This window comes from Podarcis filfolensis (genome assembly GCF_964270895.1).
Source record: "Podarcis filfolensis genome assembly, chromosome: 17".
NCBI classification, from domain to species: Eukaryota; Metazoa; Chordata; class Lepidosauria; order Squamata; family Lacertidae; genus Podarcis; species Podarcis filfolensis.
The window spans coordinates 33629903-33651039 of NC_139621.1; the positions used below are offsets into that span (position 1 = coordinate 33629903).

General features: G+C 43.9%; 1 protein-coding gene across 1 annotated transcript; it reads right to left on the reverse strand.

Annotated features, from left to right (window-relative positions):
• Nucleotides 1-391: 391 nt before the first annotated feature.
• GSR (glutathione-disulfide reductase) lies at nt 392-20766 on the reverse strand. The gene is made up of 13 exons (XM_083593592.1): nt 20379-20766; nt 17208-17234; nt 14613-14701; nt 14001-14070; nt 13012-13159; nt 11653-11707; nt 9444-9543; nt 6715-6801; nt 4710-4871; nt 4016-4127; nt 2129-2260; nt 980-1113; nt 392-726 (listed from the first exon to the last, which is right to left on the reverse strand). Exons 1-13 carry the CDS (start codon nt 20604-20606, stop codon nt 577-579), a joined length of 1494 nt encoding a protein of 497 aa, XP_083449718.1. The 5' UTR covers nt 20607-20766; the 3' UTR covers nt 392-576.
• Between the last annotated feature and the right edge of the window lie 371 nt (nt 20767-21137).

Below are 21137 nucleotides of genomic sequence, written 5' to 3' on the forward strand. Positions count from 1 at the left end.
CTTTCATAGTAGTGTAAAGGTAATAGCTAATAGTTTTCTAGTTTATATCATTACTTCATGCTAACTAGTATCTGCAACTAAATATTTAGAACTCACATTTTGATATGCTGCATAAGACGGTGGCTATATCCCTCATAATGAAGTAAAATGTTAACTTGTTCTGTTTATGTAAAATTATAATAGCTCAAATTCACATTCCGGATTTAACTTAACAAAATGTGGGTGAAGACACTGCCTATTTTTCCTTATAGATGGTACCTTTTATAAACTTAGTTCTTTTGCAAGTTGTAATTTCTCCTAACATTTACTCTCCCTCCACAACTTAGTTTACTGCAAAATGATCACTTTAAAAGCTTCTGTAAGAATTGAATGACAATTCCATCCCACAATGTTAAGATGATTTAAGGCAACTTTATTCCAGTGCTGCATTTTCCAGGGCTTGTCGATAAATGGGCAAAGATTTCATTTACAGTTCAGTTGCAGTAAGAAAAGACAAGTTAATCTTGTATTGAATTAAATTAGAGGGGATAACATGATTCTGTGAAGATTATATCTAGGCACCTTATTAAAAAAAAATCAACGAAGTGTAACAAGTTCTTCAGAAGATGTTGGGTGGATGGCCACTGTCTGGTCAAAATCTGCTTTTGTTGCTCCCATTTTGACAGCCACAGCAAAGCCTTGAAGCATTTCATCACATCCTAAGCCTTGCATATGAAGGCCTACCACCTTAAAAACAAACAAACATGTTAATTAAGGCTTTGGTTTTGCATTGGTGATTTAATACTATAAACAGACATCTCATTGACTCCCCAAACCAGCTTTCTTCATCAATAAAAATAGGCTTATATTTACAGTGTTCTCCTTCTCCAATACTGCTCCATTTGCCAGTTCTGCACAAAGTAGAGCCGTGTGTGGTGTCTAGATAAGTATAAACAGACTAGTTGCTCACAGAATCTTTATTCTTCCCCGTTTTGCTCACCTTCTCCTGTTTAGTTGCACACACCAGTTTCATTACACACTTTGTTTTCCTTTTAGTTACAGCATGATACATTGGGATAAAAGAAGTTGTATAGGTTTTCACATTCTCGCTTCCATATGTAGTTCTAGCTTCCGCTGAAACAGTAAGACAAAAATAAGCACATAGCCTACATAGCTAAGGAAGAGGAACCACAAAGCACAGCAGTAATTGCCTTGCTTTAAAAGCCAAAAGGCAGGCTAGACGTGTCTGAATTGCTATGCTAAAGTTTTCGAAAGTATTTGACGTGTCTAAATACAGATGTTATAAAGCAAGAATTGGGAAACTGCAGCCCTCCAGCTGTTGTAGGCTGGGTGGGTGTGTCAGGACATCCACCAATACTTTCTACAGCACCTATGATAGTTATTCATAAATATCGCAATGCACAACACTTTTTCCTACTCAGTTGCCATTCACACTTGGCTGGCATCTCCTACACTGAAGCCACCTCTCAAGCATGGCCACATTTCAGTGGAAGTCAAGATGGACACGCCTCCAGTTTTGAACAGATGAGATCTGCAAAGAGCATCTCTGTCAGCAAATACACAGTGGCTGGTGTAGGTTCCATCCCCTACTCCATGTGCAGGGCATGCCCACTGGCCCAAAAAAAGACTGGTGACCCCCTCCTGTAATCAAACAGCTCCCATAATTCCTAACCACTGGCCATGCAGTATCTGAAGGGCCTCAGGTTCCCCATCCTGGTTTAGAGGGCCTGGGCTGCCAATTTTGCAACTCACACAACTCCTTAACCTTTCACTTTCAGAGTTTAAGTCCCAATTTTACATACTAATATAGTTTTTTATGCTTTGAACAAATTAAGAAAATGTCTTCTGCACTGAAGTTCAGGAGGATCCTCCACCATAGTCAAGGGGAAATGGGAGGGGATGAAGCAATTCTGCAGCCAGTCTCTAAATTCTACTTAGCATCTGCAATGTGTTTACGTAGGCACAACCTTTTGTTCTTTATATAGCCTTGCCAAGCCACTGGCAGAAAATGTCCCTAGAGCAAAGGATAAAATGGTATCGCATGTCACAAACGCTTAAGGTTACAGCGCCATTTCTTTTGCCCACTGAGCCATAGGAACAAGCGAGACAACAAGGCCTAAGATCCTACCTTCTGTTAGTCCCACCGTTCCAATAGGTGGGTGGCTGAAGACCACGGTAGGAATGTTGGTGTAGTCAAGTTTAGAATCTTCTTTCCTCTCAAAAATCCTGTGTGCCAGTTTCCTTCCAGCAGCTATTGCAACTGTTAAGGATGAAATTTAGACATGTCACCTGGCATAGTAGCAGGCAACAGTGTCCATTGCCACTCTTCTCCAAGGGACGCATGCCTTGTACAGGCAGCCCCCCCCCCATTTACGTGGCGTAGGGTAAAGGTAAAGGAACCCCTCACCATTAGGTCCAGTCGTGAACAACTCTGGGGTTGCGGCGCTCATCTCGCTTTATGTACAGCTTCTGGGTCATGTGGCCAGAATGACTAAGCCGCTTTGGCAAACCAGAGCAGCGCACGGAAACACTGTTTAATGATAAAATGTGGTATCTGCCCCAGTGCAGGCATACTTACACATGAAGTGATCCAGTGGATGCAGCTGCATGGAGGAACTACAGTAAAGGTAAAGGGACCCCTGACCATTAGGTCTAGTTGTGGCCAACTCTGGGGTTGCGGCGCTCATCTCGCTTTATTGGCAGAGGGAGCCGGCGTACAGCTTCCGGGTCATGTGGCCAGCATGACTAAGCCGCTTCTGGCGAACCAGAGCAACGCATGGAAATGCTGTTTACCTTCCCGCTGGAGCGGTACCTGTTTATCTACTTGCACTTTGACGTGCTTTCGAACTGCTAGGTTGGCAGGAGCAGGGACCGAGCAATGGGAGCTCACCACATCATGGGGATTCGAACTGCCAACCTTCTGATTGGCAAGTCCTAGGCTCTGTGGTTTAACCCACAGCGCCACCTGGGTCCCAGGAACTACAGACAACCCCCATTTACGCAGGGGTTACGTCCCGAGGCACTGAGAATGTCGGTGAAATCACATATAATTGAAACCCATTGAAAAAGCCTGGAAATACCCCTTTCCGTCCCCGCCCTATTAGTGATGTCTTTATGACGTTTCCAGGTTAGTTCTGGGTTCAGCGCAATGCACGTATACACAGTCGCACGTGTATTGAACACGCGTAAACGGAGCTGCCTGTATTTACACCTCTCCATTGCACTGCCCATTTATTCCTACTCTTTGCTTCCTGATTTTTAACCAGTTACTGATCCGTAAGAGGGCATCTCGCCTTATCCCACAATTGCTACGTCTACTCAATAGCCTTTGTTGAAGAACTTTAACAAAAGGTCTCCTTGATCACCCCTATTCCCCATGCTTGTTATGCCTGAACAACCAGACCCAGTGATTTGTGAGTTTTTAATTTGCCAGGGATGGGGAACACTTGGTCCTCCAGACATTGCGGAACTACAAGTCCCATTGTCCATGCTGGCTAGGGCTGATGGGAGATGAAGTCCGACAACATCTGGAGGGCCAAAGGTTCCCTGTCCCTGGCCTAGAACTTCATCTCATCTCCAGAATTTGCATTAATTATTCTCCATATGACGGGGAACTAAAAAGCTTATGTATTGTTTACTTGGTGTGGCAGATCTAAAGGCAAACCTGATAGACTTCTAACAAGTCACATTGCCACACAATTCTTTAATTTTCTGCTAGTGTTTCAGAAATCAGTGATAAGGGAGATACTAAGAGGTCATACCCAGACCTCTTATTGATACAGTAGATTTGACCCAGACCTTATTGATGCAGTAGATTTACTATGATCAAAAGGAGTAGTATTCTGTATAGCACCCAGAGAAGTTGATGAGCAGAAAAAGATCCCCAGGCAAACACTTGATTACTTCCCCGTCTTCCTCCCTGTTCTCCTCTCCCACGCTATCTGGTGCACAGCATGCACAGGTTCCCACATAACATTATAGAAGCCTTTTGAGCAAAATAGCATCCTAATGTTACCTGGTGTAAGAAGAGCTTTCCCACATACGTCTCCAACAGCGTAGATCCCCTTTCTGCTGGTATTTTGGAACTCATCAACAATAATATGACCCATAGAATCTACCTTAATATTCTAAAAATGGAAAGGATAGTTTAAGTCAAACATGACATTCTGGGAAAAGAGTATCAAAGACAAACAGCACTGATTCATCTCTTATTTCTAAGCTGTGTAACTTTTCAAAAAAATTATGTGAATAAGGGAAGGCAGGCCTTTTTCTTCCCACGTAGCCTCAGCACACAAAACACAAGGAATCATTTCAGAGGAGTCAGGCATGAGCTGTATGCTTAGTGACAGGAGCTATGTGGGATATTTTTTCCATAACATTTAAATGACATTTACTATGTTCAGAGCTTTACATGTATTATCTCAATAATCCTATGAAAAAAATGTAGGTTCGCATAAAGTATTTGCTGGTGGGTGGAGGAATTGTTACCTAATATGGTGGTCTGCTTTTTTTATAAGTATTTCTATTCATTTTTTTTAATAGGCTAATCAGAACAGCTTTCTAACTGAACAAAGTGAGTTTTTAACTGACTAAACACTGCAGCTCCACTCATAACCACAACACGATGCCAACTATCATATAATCCAGATTCTATATGCAAGTATCAAAATCTCACATTGTCTCAAAGAAATAAAATAATTCCTGCTCACCTGCTGGTCAAGATTTAGCCCCTCTGTGTTTGGTTTTCTACCAATGGCCCATAACAGACAATCAACATCCTCAATAGTTTTAAAGGTGGGTTTCTGACTTGGAGGAGAGGATGTTACAGTTACCGACAGCAGTCCTGAAGGTGACTTTGTGACTGACTTGACCTGTTGAGAAACAGGAGACTTGAGGACAAAGAGCAAAACTGTGCGTACAATGACCATAAATACTAGCTGCAAGGAAGGTGGATTTTGGGGATCAACTCGATTTCCTGCTTCAAATTTGTTCTACAGTGGTACCTCCGGTTGCGGACGGGATCCATTCCGGAGCTCTAGTCGGATCCCAAGGTTTTCACAACCGGAGGTGCCTGTTCTGTGCATGTGTGTGGTGCGGTAGAGCTCTTCTGCGCATGTGCGCACGGCAAAACCCAGAAAAATACTTCCACGTTTGCCACATGCGTATGTCGAAGGATACGTAACCAGAGGTGCGCATAAGTTGAGGTACCACTGTATTTATTTCACAATTTGTTATAATATCTTTTTTTAAAAAACCTTTATTAGATTTGACATGTCAAGTTATAGGCATGGCTACGTGCCTGCCACAATTCTGTAGAGAAAAACACAATTAGGTTGCACCATTACAGATCCCAGCTTCCTTGGGATCTCTTAATTTCGTTTGAAGAAAAACAACAAGGGCTGCTGGAATCTTGAGAAGTCGCAGCAATGGCCAATTATGTTTTCCAGTGATCGGAGGATGGGGTTGGAGTGTCTTGCATTGCTCCTGTGCTTCAAACATGCAGAATAAATTATGCAAAAAGAAGTACTATGGAAAAAAGTATGCAAAATAGATTTTTTTAAAAAGTGTTATGTGAAAAACCTGCCCTAATTGTTCTTGGCCTTTTCCAGTTTTATATCAAATTTAATATGTAAGGCCATTGGACAGGGCCTGTCTGTGTCTTCAGAATAGTGTCTCGTTTGTTTTTAGGAGAGGGAGCCCAGGACCCCTGTGCCACAGAGAGGTCACTTTGGTGCTGCTAATGCAGCAGAAACAATGTGAGAGGCAGCAGTTACGAGTTTCTGGTTTCTGCAGCCACAGCAGGCGCTGTGATTCTCCAGCAATTTGATTTCACCCCAGGAGGTGCTCTTCATTGTCTCCCGAGACAGACAGATGCCACCTTCAAATAATATACAGTCATACCTCGAGTTAAATGTGCTTCGGGCTGAGTGCGTTCAAGTTGCGCTCTATGGCAACCCAGAAGTAACGGAGCGCATTACTTCTGGGTTTCGCCGCTCGCGCATGTGCAAACGCTCAAAATGACGTCACACACATGCGCAGAAGCGGCGAAACATGACCCGCAGATGTGCCATCACGGCTTGTGTTCCGTTCGGGATGCGAACGGGGCTCCAGAACGGATCCCGTTCGCATCCCGAGGTACCACTGTAATTAATACAAGTTGCAGAATTCAACCTTTCTTCATACAGAATGTGTGACTGACTGGTATCGCTACTCATCCTTGATTTAAGGACAGCTGCAGCTTTCCCAAAATGTACCAACCAAGGTGCAATAAATAGGAGCTCTGTTTTTCTGCTAATGATCTGGCTACTAGCCCTATTAAAAGCAGCTATAAATACACCAATAAGAGAAGCAGCATGGGCAATAAGATGAAGAAAAAGGAGGGTGGAGGAGTATTTTGTTACATGTTTGCTACTTCCTTTCATTAAGTATAATACCACTCATAGAAGGAATTAAAGCACAGTTCCTCAAACTGGTGCTTAATAAAAGGTATTAATCCATTAAAACAAACAACATAGCAAGACAAGATGGGAACATCTCTGCATACTTTGCCCCGATAGAAGATCATTCAGCCCCACAAAAACAATCAGGGCTCTATACAGGATAAAATACAAAGGAAAAACACTAGTAAATAGTTAAAACAAAAATAACAAGACATTCCTCCCCTAAATATAGGCACACAGAGATGATGAAAGTGATACAGTACATAGATAATACCTGAGAATGTTTCCAGACTTCTACACCACCATGCTCCAGCTCCTGAGTACAGTTTGAGCTGATCATTGAATCAAAGTTTCTCAGCACCTGTTCAGGAAGAACATTAAAGAAGACTGTGAGGACACACAGCATATCCACATAACTCATTCAAGAGAGCTAGTGTAGCAGTTACAACTGTTTCTGAATGCTTGTAATTTCCATATCACTGCATTTTTATAAGAAATTCCTGTAAACCGCTTTGAGGTTCACGTGAAAAACAATATATAAATACATTTAATAAACAGTAGTGGCTAACACCAGTCTGTAAACCTAGCAAGGGCAACTCACTAAACCATAATTCTCTAAGCCTCTCCACCCCAAACCCTCAACATGTGGATAATAATACTGGCCTACTTTACAGAGGTGTTGTACAGATTATTGAAGACATAATGGGAATTGAACATTCAGCAACATTATATAAACACTTAAGCATTATTTTTTCCTCTTGTTTTAATGCACTCAGGCTTTTGCCCAGAAGGAACCTGGGCAAAGGTTTGCTGCTTTTCAGATTACAATGCAGGTCAATTTCACAAGAAATGAGAAGGGGTGGTGCATTAATTGATCAATCAATCAATCAATCAATCAATCAATCCATATCAGTTAAAACCTCTTCCCCCACTTAAAATAAAGCATATATACATATATATATTTGTATGCCACCTTTCCATAGTTCAAACCATGTTCAAGGTTGATTCCAACATTCTAAAATTATATAATTATGAACAACAAAAGTAGTAATAAACAATAATTAAAACATCAAAAATATACAACCAAATTAAACAATTTCCACATAAATCATAGTAAGATCTAAAATAAAGATACAAAAATTAATACTGATAGCAAGAAGCCCCCTCAACAAAACACACTACATAATGCCCCAGCACAAGAGGCTGTTCAGCGGTCATAGCTTTTGTAGCTGGAGTCAGTCCGGCCCCTGCAAGGCAGGGAGCAGGTCTTCCAGATCTCACAGCCAAGATGGTTTCTGGCCTGGATCTGGTTTATGGGGAATTCCTCTTCCTCATCCCCTAAGACAGCTGTGAATTAAAAGCACTTGCAGCTCTCCACTTTACACAGCACTGACACCGGAAGAGCATGGCAGCCTGACTGCAATGGGGAAGTGCGTCCTAGCCAGTGAGTCGACTACAGAGGCCGCACCTGTGGCCTTGGACAGAGCAACAGCTGGAAAACTCAAGTAACAGGGTCTGGATTAGCTAGTGCTAAGAGATACCACGTCTTGCAGCAGACAGGTCTTGGATGTCTCATAGCAATTGCAAGAGAAGGTTTGCATGCATCCGGCTGGCGAACCAAGGGAGCTCCTTGGGAGAGGAGAAAAGCTAGAGAGGTTCCACTCAGCTGGCAAATCTCTCTTCTTGCATAGCTTTTGAGTCCACGGCTCCCTTGACCAACTGCATTCTTTCTGCGGCGCCCCTGTGGGGCTCAGGAGCTCAGTTATGTCACCCCTTGCCTGCAGAGCTGGCAGTCTCTTGCCCTTTTTCAAACACCTTCCCTTGTGGAGTGTTCCCTCAACAACCTCTCCCCTCTCCTTTGGAGTCCTCTTGGCAGCCACAGCTGCTGCCCCTGGTCTATGAGCTGCACCCCTGCCCCAAAGAGAGGTGTTTCCTCACACTGCCCCACAGGGACCTGGGAAGCACCCCCCAGCCAGCCCCAGAGGCACCCTTCGCCTGCGGAGCTTGTTGCCAGGGCTGCTGCAACAAACAGCTGTGTGAGCCTTTGGGAGGCAGAGATGTGAGAGGGCATCGGAGGAGGGAGGGAAGGAAAGAGGCCAGTGTTGCCCGCGGCACCCCTGGGTGCCACAGCACACTGGCTGAAAACCACTGGCTTATTGGAATGAAGGTATAAACAAAACCAGGTTATTTATGTATGCGACGTCAGCAGCAAGGGTTATAGTGGCAAAACACTGGAAAGAGAAAAATACACCCACTAAAGATGAATGGGTAGTCAAATTGTGCGAGTCCTTGGAGCTCGCGAAGCTGACAGATGCAATAAGAGATAAACCTAAAAATATGGTGAAAGACGAATGGGAATGTTTAAATAATTATCCAGGGGATAAGGGTTCATCAATAAAGACCTGGTTATGTTTAGAATAATACCGCATAGGGAAATGTTCCCTGATACCAAGATGAGGGATTCTATGGAATGCAGATAGAGAGAACTGATAAGAATAATGATCTGTTGTGATCTTGACGGAAGCATACAATAGACAAGCCTTCTTGTGTTTTGTCTCATTTCCCCGCTCCCCCCTTTTTTTCTTCCTTCTCCTTCTTTCCTTTTCCTTTTTTCTTTCCCATAATGGCTTATGTTCTATGCCATGTATTTGATATTTTTTGTAGGTTTTTTTTAGCCTTCTCCATTATTATTAACAAGGATTTTTCTTTTGTAATTTTGGTTTATATTTATCTGTATATGTTTAAAGCAAAATAAAAAATACCTTTTTTAAAAAAAGAAGGTATAAAGAAATCACTCTTTGGCTCATTTTTAAATGGCTTTTTACTCAGAGTTCTGGGCACAGTCTTCCTGCGTGTCCAACTTGCCGGATGAGTGTTTCCTTGCCCAGCCAATCAGTGCAAGGAATTAAAAGCGTGCACAACAGAACCCTAGCCTTGCTTTTTATTGCATTGGCCAATATACAGCAGAGCAGTCAGGACAATGAAAAAGTGAGTGTGCCTTACCTCACCATAACGTATCAGTAAGGATGTCTTTGAACCCAGGGCTGAAAGAATGCCAGCTATCTCCACAGCTATGTATCCAGCGCCGACGACAACACTGCGCCTGAAAGAATAATGGGTTTTGAGCCATATCTCACACACCCTACGAAGTTCCTGTTGGAAAGATATTCTACTGCACCCTTAACTATGCTTTGCCTGAGTCCCTCGTACTCAGAGCCAGTGTGGTGTAGTGGTTAAGAGCAGTAGACTCGTAATCTGGTGAACTGGGTTCGATTCCCTGCTCCTCCACATGCAGCTGCTGGGTGACCTTGGGCTAGTCACACTTCTCTGAAGTCTCTCAGCCCCACTCACCTCACAGAGTGTTTGTTGTGGGGGAGGAAGGGAAAGGAGATTGTTAGCCGCTTTGAGACTCCTTCGGGTAGTGATAAAGCAGGATATCAAATCCAAACTCTTCTTCTTCTTCTATTGAGGCAGTCAGGATCTTCACTCAGCAGACAGTTAAAACTATGGAAGCTGCTGCTCAAAATGTAGTGATAGTCATCCTTAAGTAAAGGTAAAGGGACCCCTGACCATTAGGTCCAGTCGTGACCGACTCTGGGGTTGCAGCGCTCATCTCGCTTTACTGGCCGAGGGAGCAGGCATACAGCTTCCAGGTCTTATGGCCAGCATGACTAAGCCGCTTCTGGCGAACCAGAGCAGCGCATGGAAATGCCGTTTACCTTCCCGCTGGAGCGGTACCTATTTATCTACTTGCACTTTGACGTGCTTTTGAACTGCTAGGTTGGCAGGAGCAGGGACAGAGCAACGGGAGCTCACCCCATCGCAGGGATTCGAACCGCCGACCTTCTGATCGGCAAGCCCTAGGCTCTGTGGTTTAACACACAGCACCACCCACGTCCCTATGTCATCCACTTAGATGGTCCTAAAAGGGAATTGGACAAATGCATGGAGGGAGGTCTATGCTATCAACAGCTACTAGTCATGAAATCTATATGCTACTTCCAGGATCAGAGACATACCTCTAGGTACCAGTCGCTGGGGAATAACAGCAGGAGAGGGCTATCACTTTCATGTTCCACCTGTGGGTTTCCTATAGACATCTGGGCAACTACACGTGTTCAGATGCAAGTAAACCTCCTCCCATCTTCCAGAGTTCTGGCCAATGAGTGCAGAAGCACTGGCAAATGTTTGGCTACATGCTGTGTGCGTTTTATAAATGACTAAATGATTACATGAAAGTTTGGTTAATTTTAATTAACTTAGTGACTCAAACTGAGCTTTTTGCTGCACTGATTTGCAAACCACACCACCACAAGCCTGCTAAACTTTTCTCAAAACACAAACAATGCCAATACAGAGCAAACAGTGTGTGTGTGAACGAACAAGTCATTAGAAGGGATGAGGAGGAATGTTTTGCACTGATATTCAACTGCTCCTAAACAAGAATTTTATAGGTTTCACGTACCTCCCCAAACCAATGTGTCAAACATCTATTTACAAGCTAGACATGAGACTTTGTGCTGATTCTTGCTATTCTGAGATGAAACCCAGAAAGTAGGATTAGGACAATCAAAAAGAACAGCTGTTGCATGAAGGAGCCTGAACTCTACAACCTCCAATTTTAGTACTACATAAACCCAGCCAGTAAGGTAAACCTCCTTTAGGTGCAATTCAGCCACTGTTAAGCACTTGTAAACCCCATTGCTTTCAATGGAAGACTGGGTGCAAACTTCTACCTACTTCCCTAATGGAAGCAAGCCTCACTTAATTCAATAGGACTTACTTCTGAAGATACAAAGCATATAATACACTGTTGGGTACATACTTAAGCCCTCTTGCATTAAAATTAATTGTGTTTACAAGTGCTTTAATTTGTCTGGATTTTGCCCACAGATTTTTCTCAGGCAACAAAAGGATCAAAGGCTCTAATCTAGCTCTAGACTAATACCTGATATGCATCTGGACTGACCAGATGCCATATAGGGCATCTTTAGCAATTCTGCAACTTGCAACAGTAAATACAGCACTATGAGGGAACTCACTAGCCTTTCTCCTGCACTTAAGATATTTATAGACATTTGAGGGATGTACGTGAGCCCCACCTCACCCCACCTATCGCACAGTAACCCACGGCCAGCATGCTCTATTTCTCAAAGAATCTCCATTACGATGTGGAAACTGAGAACAGGTTCGCTCTAGATTGGCAACTTACTTGGGCAGCTCTTCAAGGTCAAAAAAACCATCACTGGTAATTCCCAAGCTGGCCCCTGCAAAGCAATGAGACACTACCCTGAATATCAACGTCCACTTATGTATAAATAGATCTTAGCTATGCAAATATTCAACTTTTCTTACAGCTCATTCACTAATGCAGACCTGCTGCATACAATACAATTCAATACTGCAAGCAGGAAAAACAGGCTTCTCCTAAGCTGGGGCGAAGATGGTAAGCATCTAAAAAATGTGGCGAATACACTACCACAATTATGTCCGCAGCAATCCTGAAATTGTAAGTTCCGTGGGGCAGGGGTTGCCGGGCTTTTCAAAAATTACTCCGTGTACATTTATGACCCTTAATAATTAACAGGGAGAGGGGGAGAGGAGAACATTCCTGAAAAATGCATGTATTCCCCAAAGATCAGCAAAACACAACGAGCAGCACAGGCGATGACGGCAACCGCGCTTGCCAAGGATTAATATTACAAAGTACAGAAAGTTATTGCTTAATCTTTTGAAGCAAGAAGCTCAACTGTCATATCAGCTTTTTTAGATCTTTCCTAATCACAGGACAGAGAGAGCTATTTCCATTTGCTTTAGCTCACCCTCCATCTAAGGAGCCTTCGTAAGGGAGCTGCTCCCAAGAAAAGTCTTGATGAGATTCTTGCCTTTTAGAATAAAATGGGGGGAGGTAACAAGTAGGGCTGGGTGATATCTGGTTTTCAACATCACGATGTATCACCAGCTAAATATTGCAATATAATGATGTATCACGATGTCGGAAATAAGGATGGAACTATGTAGAGGTGAACAGTAGGGCTGGGTGATATCTGTTTTTCAACCTTGTGATATATCACCTGCAAAATATCATGACATATCAATATATCAAAATCTGTGAAATAAGGATGGAGCTATGTAGAGGCATTGGCAGACTTCACGGTTTCCCCCACATTTTGATTTTTGTATAGCACATGCGCGCACCCCCCCCCCATGAGTCACAATATATTGCCAGGTCAAAAACTATGAAACCAATATCACAATATGGACTTTGTTTCGGACAATATATCGATACATCACCCAGCCCTAGGAACAGGGCAATAATAATGATGATGTCATTAGCTTTGGGCTATTTTTGGATGTGAAGTTACTAGATATTTCTATTTCTGAACTATACGCTCACTTAAACTTTGATGTATGTTAAATGAACTTTCAACCACTAAATTTTTAGCGTTACATTGTAGCGATATCATAATTTTCATTATGTATCGTTATTATTGGGATACGGTGCTTTGACAGTTTAAGTGCTTTGAGAAACTGTTGTGTTTGCAAAAAATGTGGCATGTAAATGACTTACCTGGCACCTCACTTTCACTGGGGACTGAAGGCTGCCCACCAGTTGCAATCAGGATATGGGGTGCTGTGTATTTTTTACCATCCACTTCAATCATGCCTTTGCCATCAGGTGTGAACGAAGCATCACCACGAATAGTTTCTACATTAGACTAATGAAATTAGGTTGAAAATGAGCTGTCAATCTATACTTCAATTCAAAGACCAGATAAAGAATTTCACAAGACATTTTAGCTATTCCCTATGTTGTCACAGTGCTACCTGGTTTGTGTGCCGATTTCTCTCATCTGTTGATTCTCTCATGAATTTAAATAATTGAACAAGTCTGGGTTATCCAAAGCTCTCCTATATATTTTGTCATAAATTCAAAGAAACCTCTATACCAGGCTTCCTCAACCTCAGACCTCCAGATGTTTTTGGCCTACAACTCCCATGATCCCTAGCTAGCAGGACCAGTGGTCAGGGATGATGGGAATTGTAGTCTCAAAACATCTGGAGGGCCGAGGTTGAGGAAGCCTGTTCTATACTGATAAAGCAGGTAGAATTAAGGGCATGTTTACAATACAAACTTAAATTCATTACTTCCTCTATCCAAACTTCTCTAGGGGAATTAGGATCTCAAATGGATAATTCTTTGTACCCTCAGCATACAAACTATACTTCCCAGGGTTACTTAGAGAACTTATGACAGATAGAAAAAAAGATTCATATAAAATCAACATATATTAGCAATGTAGATAGGGCTAAGACATTCTCAGAGGCGGGCCTGCAAATCCTAAAGCATTTCCAGATTGGTGAGAGAGATTGTACAAAAGTGCTGTGCTCTGAAACTAAAAGGAAAATATTTCCAAGAGCGAAGGATGGTTGTCTCAAAGGACTAAGCTGATGAACCAGCAGAACCCTCTAGATTCTATACTGTGAAACTCATCGTTAGCAGCTGGAGGAAAGAGGCTTAACGATCGGTTGAGGTGCAAAACAGGAACAGTTACAAACCTTGTTCAAATTATTTTGATAGATATCATTCAGTCGTTTCACATAAGCATCACGCTTTTCCTTAATTACTCTGTAATAAAATAAGTTTTGTGTGACAAAATTATCTCTCTCTTGCACTAGCAAAACTATGGCTCAAAAAAAACACAACCTAACCTTGTCCCTCCTTTCAAATCCCCATTCATTATTTGCTTTAGGAATTTACATCCCATCAAAAAAAAAGAAAATGCAGGTACATTGGGTAGGCAGAACTGTTTATAAAGCCAGTAGCCAACTGTTTATAAAGCCAGCATAATAAAACCAGAAGGTGAGCCAGTTTTTAAAAGCTTCAAACTTTTTTCTCCATTGACTGAGCTGCTTTGCTGTCAAAAGACAGTCTTGAGCATCTCCCATGCATTTCAATGGGACAAGAATATAAAAACCTCCTAGTAGAGGAAATCTGATGAATGGGGTACATTCAGCTACTATTAATGATGCTCCAAATATTTTGCACACCTTCCACTCAGTTCAGTGGGGCAAGCATGTCAGAACCTCTTAGTAGATTGTACCCCACTCATCGCATTAGTCTGACGGTGCACATTTATTTCCACAGAAAGGAATTTTAACCTGACTTACCGCCAGTTAAACTTCACATCGGATACTTCAAAACCATAATCTGCATGATCATGGATGAATTCAAAGTGAACAGCAGTGTTCCACATCACCTGTTTGGGGAGGGGAGGGTGCAGTGAGAACATCCAGGGTTTAATTTAAAAATAAATGAAAATCCAAACACCGCTATTTATTGTATAATGCAGGATAATGTGAATAAACATTTTGATATGTTGAGGTGGGGGAGGTATAATGCATAAAGGATTTTACATTGGGACAGCGGTTTAGACATATCAGGCCCACACCACTTGCAACCCACCATGTTAAACGTAACCCAATAGGCATGTACTATAGTCTGCAAAATACTTCAAAAACTCAATTTTAAATTCACTCAGTCTTTCTCTAAAGCTGTTCCTCTCCTGGTAACTGCCAGCTTTTTTTTTATCAAGAATAGTCTGAAAGATTCCCACTCACCCCCAGAGGCAGTGGGACAGGAGACCTGTATCTTCAGTCAACAGCCCATAACCTGCCATTTACAACTCTACCTGCTTTGCCAAAAGGATGGCTTCTAGGCAAAGGGCATGATCCAATTTGCCAGCCTCCCTGCGGCTACTTGGAAGCATCCACTGTCTGCATTGGAGGAGACACCAACCTTCAATTTTCTATTAAACGATTATGATCCAAAGATTTCTTTTTCATTTTATTTTCCCCAAATGAGCATCACTGCATCAGGCTATTTTGACTGTCTTCCCATCAAAACACGCCAACGCAATTTCTTAAGTTCATATTTGAGCCTGTTCACGGAGAAGGCAAGAGAAAAACCAGCAACGTTTTCTTTCTAACAATAAAGGACGCTTGCTTCATACATTGCAATGTTGGCTTCTCAGCCCCTCAGAACCGGATCAGCCAGAAGAGCCTTGGGAAATTAGGCACTTAGCAGGAGTAACAGCAATCCTAAATTAGACAGCGGAGAAGCGAAGCGATAGCTCTCCCCCCCCCCCCCCGGTGTATACGAAACCACACCAGCTCACAATGGCCAAGGGTATAAAGACAGTTGTCTTTTTCTTTCTTTCTTTCTTTTTCTGCAACAGCTCACGCCTGACATAGATGGGGAGTCCCCAAGCAAGGAGCCCTGGAGCGATCTACAAGGCTTAAGTCTAGCAGACATCAAGCCTCTGGGACCCCCACCATTGGTAGGACAACCAGTGAAGTGGAAAGGCCCAGGGTGTCTTTTACATGCCATCTAACATCCCCCCAGCCATCTGATAGCATTTAGTCTATTATCTGGAATCTTGTCTTTATGTTGTATGTTATATGCTGTATGTTTGCGATTGTAAAATTTTAATTTGAAAAACTAAATATATATACAGCCGTACCTCGGGTTACAGATGCTTCAGGTTGTGTTTTTTTGGGTTACGGACCGCTGAAACCCAGAAGTACTGGAACGGGTTACTTCCGGGTTTCGGCAGTCACGCATGCACAGAAGTGCTAAATCGTGCTTTGCGTATGCGCATAAGCGCCGAACCACAACTTGTGTGTGCGCAGACGCGCCGCTGCGGGTTGCAAACGCTGCGGGTTGTGAACGTGCATCTCGCACGGATCACGTTCACAACCCGAGCGTCCACTGTATATGTCTATGTATCAGCAAAAGTTGAACTGTGCACTGAAATCTCTGCTTTGAAGAGTACACTTTACCCTCAATGCAATCAAACTGAGACTCAGTATGGAAAATAAGAATGCTAAGTTTACTACAGTCAAACCTCGGTTGTTGACCGTAATCCGTTCCGGAAGCCCATTTGGCTTCCAAAATGTTTAACAAACGAAGTGCAGCTTCCGATTGGTTGCAAGAGCTTCCTGCACTCAAGCGGAAGCCGTGGCGGACGTTCGGCTTCCGAAAAACGTCTGAAAATTGGAGCATTTACTTCCAGGTTTTCGGCATTCAGGAGCCAAAACGTTCCAAAATGGAGCCTTTCAGGAACCGAAGTTTGATTGTATAGGAAATACATGTTGGATAGGAAGAAATTCTACTTAAAACAATCTAGGATGGAAATGCAGAAAGTTATGCTTGCTCTTTTATCTTTCTACAGGGCAGACAAAAGAAAATATGTCTCCTCCTCCAAGGTGGGACAAGGATAAAGTAGAAACACCCTGAGAGTATCAGTGTAGCAACTGAGGAAAGATCAGCACAGATTCATTCAGAAAGTCAAGTTCCTGTCCACCTACTTTCTGCCCATGGAAACCCAGCAGCCTTAATGCAACTGAGCTGCATCCCAGCACTTTCAGCATCATCAACATCAGGGAGAGAGTTAGAATAGCACTCTGATAACAGTTCCTTTTAGAGGAGAAGCAGCTTGCCAGACCACACTGTGCCAAGTGCCCCTCCCATACAAAATCACACATAAGCAAAAAGGCAGGTGTTTTTTGAGTGATCCGGCCATTTTCTTGTGCTCATCTGCATTTAGAAGACAATAGTCTCCTTGGGTAGCAATCTGACACATGCAGAGAGCCTAAGAATATATTTTAAAACCATTTCTAGCTGTTACTGCCACTGAGTTTTCACTTCACACAATTTAAAAATAAAACAAATTGATAGTGATACGTTAAACGGTTTGTTTTTACCTTTTTAGGAACACATCCAACGTTCACCTGAAAGCGAAAAATAAACAGTGTCAAGCGCCAACGCTACTAAGCAAGTATTTAGCAAACATGCACAATCAGGTTACAAGATAATTTGTTATGGATAGCTTTTTATTATTTCTTTATTACAGTAGTTCAGAGGCATACTGCCCTAATATACAGCCAACATGAGTGGTAGGCACTGCTATCTTTATCCTCCATAAATTTGTCAAATCCCCTCTTAAAAACATTTAAGCTGGTGGGCATCCTTACATTTTGAGGTAGTTCAACAATGGACTGTGTGAAGGAAGTATTTTCCTTACCTGGATTTAATAAATATGGAGATTATAAGTGACCTACCTTACTTGTAAGGTACTTGACCTACCCTCTCGTAAGGGTGTGTGATAATGTATGTGAAGTACTGGAATCCGGCATGAGATGGAATTGCATTGCTGACTAACAAAACTATTTTAGATTTGGATTTTATTGTTGTCTTGTATAACATGTTACATACATGTCTTTGTATGAGTTAATTGCTTCCAAAGCTTTGGTTACAATGTTGCCTATACATTTAAGAAACAAAGATTTGACTACAATAAATATGAGGTATTGCAATTATAAATATAACAGTTGCCTCCTCCATTGTTGAAATTCTGTAGCAAGCTCCTTGAAAGCAGATATGCAAAGATGGGTTCCTTATATTCAGTCGAGTGACCAAGAAACAGAACTCAGAACGGGGCAGAAAGAAACAAGACATGATTCCCAGTTACTTGATTTTCAACAGAAGAGGGCCTCAGAGGCAGAGAGCAAGTTTAGCACCGCACTGCTTTGTGGTGTCACCCGACAGGCCCTGCTTCCATATAATTAAATGGTTGCAGCCATTCGTTCCAACTGGGAAAAAGAAATGGTGACAGTTGGGAATATTACAAGAAGGTTAAAATGTACCCTGCATCACGGACAACTGGGTAACCTGGCCCTCACAAATCAAGAACCCAGAAAGGATGGCAACAAACACATGATTAAAAATTACCATATTTTCCGCCCTATAGGACGCACTTTTTCCCCTCCAAAAATGAGGGGGAAATGTGTGTGCGTCCTATGGGGCGAATGCAGGCTTTCGCTGAAGCCTGGAGAGCAAGAGGCGTCGGTGCGCACCGACCCCTCTCGCTCTCCAGGCTTCAGGAAGCTATCCGCAAGCCTTGGGAGCCCGGCGGGAGTTGTCGCCTGGCTGGCAAGGCTTGCGGATAGCAGCCTGTTCTGGGGGCTGGGGGGGATATTTATTTATTTATTTCCCCCCCCCAAAAAAAAAAGAGGTGCGCCCTATAGGCCAGTGTGCCCTATAGGGCGAAAAATACGGTACATTATATCATGTCTTTCCTAAAAGGAAATAAACTGATCTGTAGAAAGGACTCTGTGAACTGAAAGCAGATACACTGTGTGTACTTTTGTAACCCAATAAAATATTTAATAAAAACAAAGCTTTAAAAAGATACATGACTCTCCCCCCCCCCCCATTTTATGTTCACAAGAACCCTGTGAGGTAGATTAGGCTGAGAGGCAGAGATTGGTCCACAGTCCACCCGTGAGCTTCATAGCTGAGCGGAAGATTTAAATCCTGGTCTTCCCAGGACTTTTTAACCACTAACATAATAACTGGCATGTCGCACAAGCGTAGCCAGGATTTTTGTTAGGTGGGGCAGGACTTGGGGTGGGCAGAACCAACGTGATTGATCAGTTAGTTAAGTATTTCTATTGTTTTACTTGATGGGGGGGCAGCTCCCCCCCCCCGCTAAGCCCATGGACATGTGATCCTTTTGCAAGGATGATACACAACATTGTGAATTGTACCACATTTTGGGGCATGGAAATAATGCTTGGCATGCAGAAAACTGTGAAAACACTCTTTCAGTAATTCAAAGTTTCAGGTTTTTTGTTTCCTCTCCCCTGAGCCAATTGAAATGTAAAGCTACTAGGGCTGGCACATGAGGGCGGCGTATGCAACGTCCTAAAATCTAAGTCATAATTTCTGCCTAAAGAACTAGACCTAAAGATAACACACAGCGGCCTTCTCTCTCTGTCAAATGCATGCACACATTTCCTCTGTTCCTCTTTCCAAGTTCAGTGTGTGTGTGTCTGCATGCATGTGTGTGTGCACAAGGAAATAAAAAACAGAAAACAGATTAATGTTCTTATTACAACTTTCCTGTGCTCCTGGTCATCCTTAAGTGTGGGGCGTGGGGCAATTAACACCTGAGAGATGCCCTCCTGACTTGCACACAGGGAGGTCCCAGGGTTCAATCCCCAGGCAGGGGCTGGGAGACACCCTGTAGAGCCCGTTGTCAGTCTGTGTTGACAACACTGAGCTAGAGGGACCACTGTTCAGCTTCATATAATCATAGGCTTGTAGAGCTGGAAGGGGCTCAGAGGGTCATCTAGCCCAACCCGCTTCAATGCAAGAATCTCAGCTGGATAATACACGGCAGGCGGCCATCCAACCTCCCTTTGCAGTGCGTTTCACAGAATAATAAAATTGGAAGGAGCTCCAAGGGTCATCTAGCCCAACCCCCTACAATGCAAGCATCTCAGCTAGATCATGCACAACAGGTGGAAACCCAACCTCCCTTTGCAGTGCGTTTCATAGAAACGAGTTGGAAGGGGCTCCAAGGATCATCTAGCCCAACCCACTTCAATGCAAGAATCTCAGCTGGATTATACATGGCAGGTGGCCATCCAACCTCCCTTTGCAGTGCGTTTCACAGAATAATAAAATTGGAAGAGGCTCCAAGGGTCATCTAGCCCAACCCCCTACAATGCAAGCATTTCAGCTAGATCATACACAACAGGTGGCTGTCCAGCCTCCCTTTGCAGTGTGTTTTACAGAATAATAAAACTGGAAGGGGCTCCAAGGATCATCTAGCCCAACCCGCTTCAATGCAAGAATCTCAGCTGAATTATACATGACAGGCGGCCGTCCAGCCTCCCTTTGCAATGCGTTTCACGGAATCACAGAGTTGGAAGGGACCCCCCCGGGCCATCTAGTCCAACCCGCTGCAAGGCAGGCCTCCCAACTCCACCATAAGCCCCCGAGGGCCGCCCAACCTTCCCGGGCGCCGCGTTTCCTCCAGGCCAAGTTTCCTAAGCGCCCGCCAGCCCGCCTCCCGCCCCGGGACTCACGCAGGTGCCGCCGAGCCGCCCTCTCTCCACCACGGCCACCCGAGCGCCGAGCTCCGCCGCCCGCCGAGCGCTGGCCAGGCCGCCCGAGCCGCCTCCCAGCACCAGGTAGTCGAAGGCCGTCGAAGAGGAGGCGCGGAGCTGGGCCATGGCGGCGGCGGCTGCAGCGCGACTAGCAGGAAGGAGGAAGGCCGCCACGGCCTGGGGAGAACGCGGGCGCGGCCACCGCATCCCGCCTCCTGTCCTGCCCCCGCAGCGGGCGAGGCGAGGCCGGCGGGGAAGGCGGGCCAGGCAGGCCAGGCCGCGGCGCTGGAAGGCGCCAAGACGAGGCGCGGCGCCTCGGTTAGGCCGCCTCAGCGAGGGAAGGAGCCCCTGAGGGAGAAAGCGGGCCCTGGCGGATTTACGTATAAGCTGAACAAGCTATAGCTTTGGGCCGCACTCACTTGGAGGGCCCCCCAAAATTTTTAAAGGGGAAAAACCTGGAAGTACATTTCCAAAATATAAGATATAAAACAAATAAAATAAAACCTACATCCATTAGCAGTGTTTTGTGTTGTGTAGGCTCCTGTGATGTAAGCCAGCCTGCTCCCTAAAATATCACTGGTTTGCTCATTTCTACATATAGGGTGGGATGTGGCTGGCGCTGTGGGTTAACCCACAGAGCCTAGGGCTTGCCGATCAGAAGGTCGGCGGTTCGAATCCCCACAACAGGGTGAGCTCCCGTTGCTCTGTCCCTGCTCCTGCCAACCTAGCAGTTCGAAA

What these genes read in the sequence shown, in the direction of transcription:
- GSR (XM_083593592.1), bottom strand. Translation starts at nt 20,606, where the DNA reads ATGCGGTGGCCGCGCCCGCGTTCTCCCCAGGCCGTGGCGGCCTTCCTC. An exon ending in GAAAGCTCTTCTTACACCAG is followed by an intron (nt 2,261 to 4,015) that starts GTAACATTAGGA and finishes CATCCTTAACAG; the next exon opens with TTGCAATAGCTGCTGGAAGG. An exon ending in AACGGTGGGACTAACAGAAG is followed by an intron (nt 1,114 to 2,128) that starts GTAGGATCTTAG and finishes TTACTGTTTCAG; the next exon opens with CGGAAGCTAGAACTACATAT.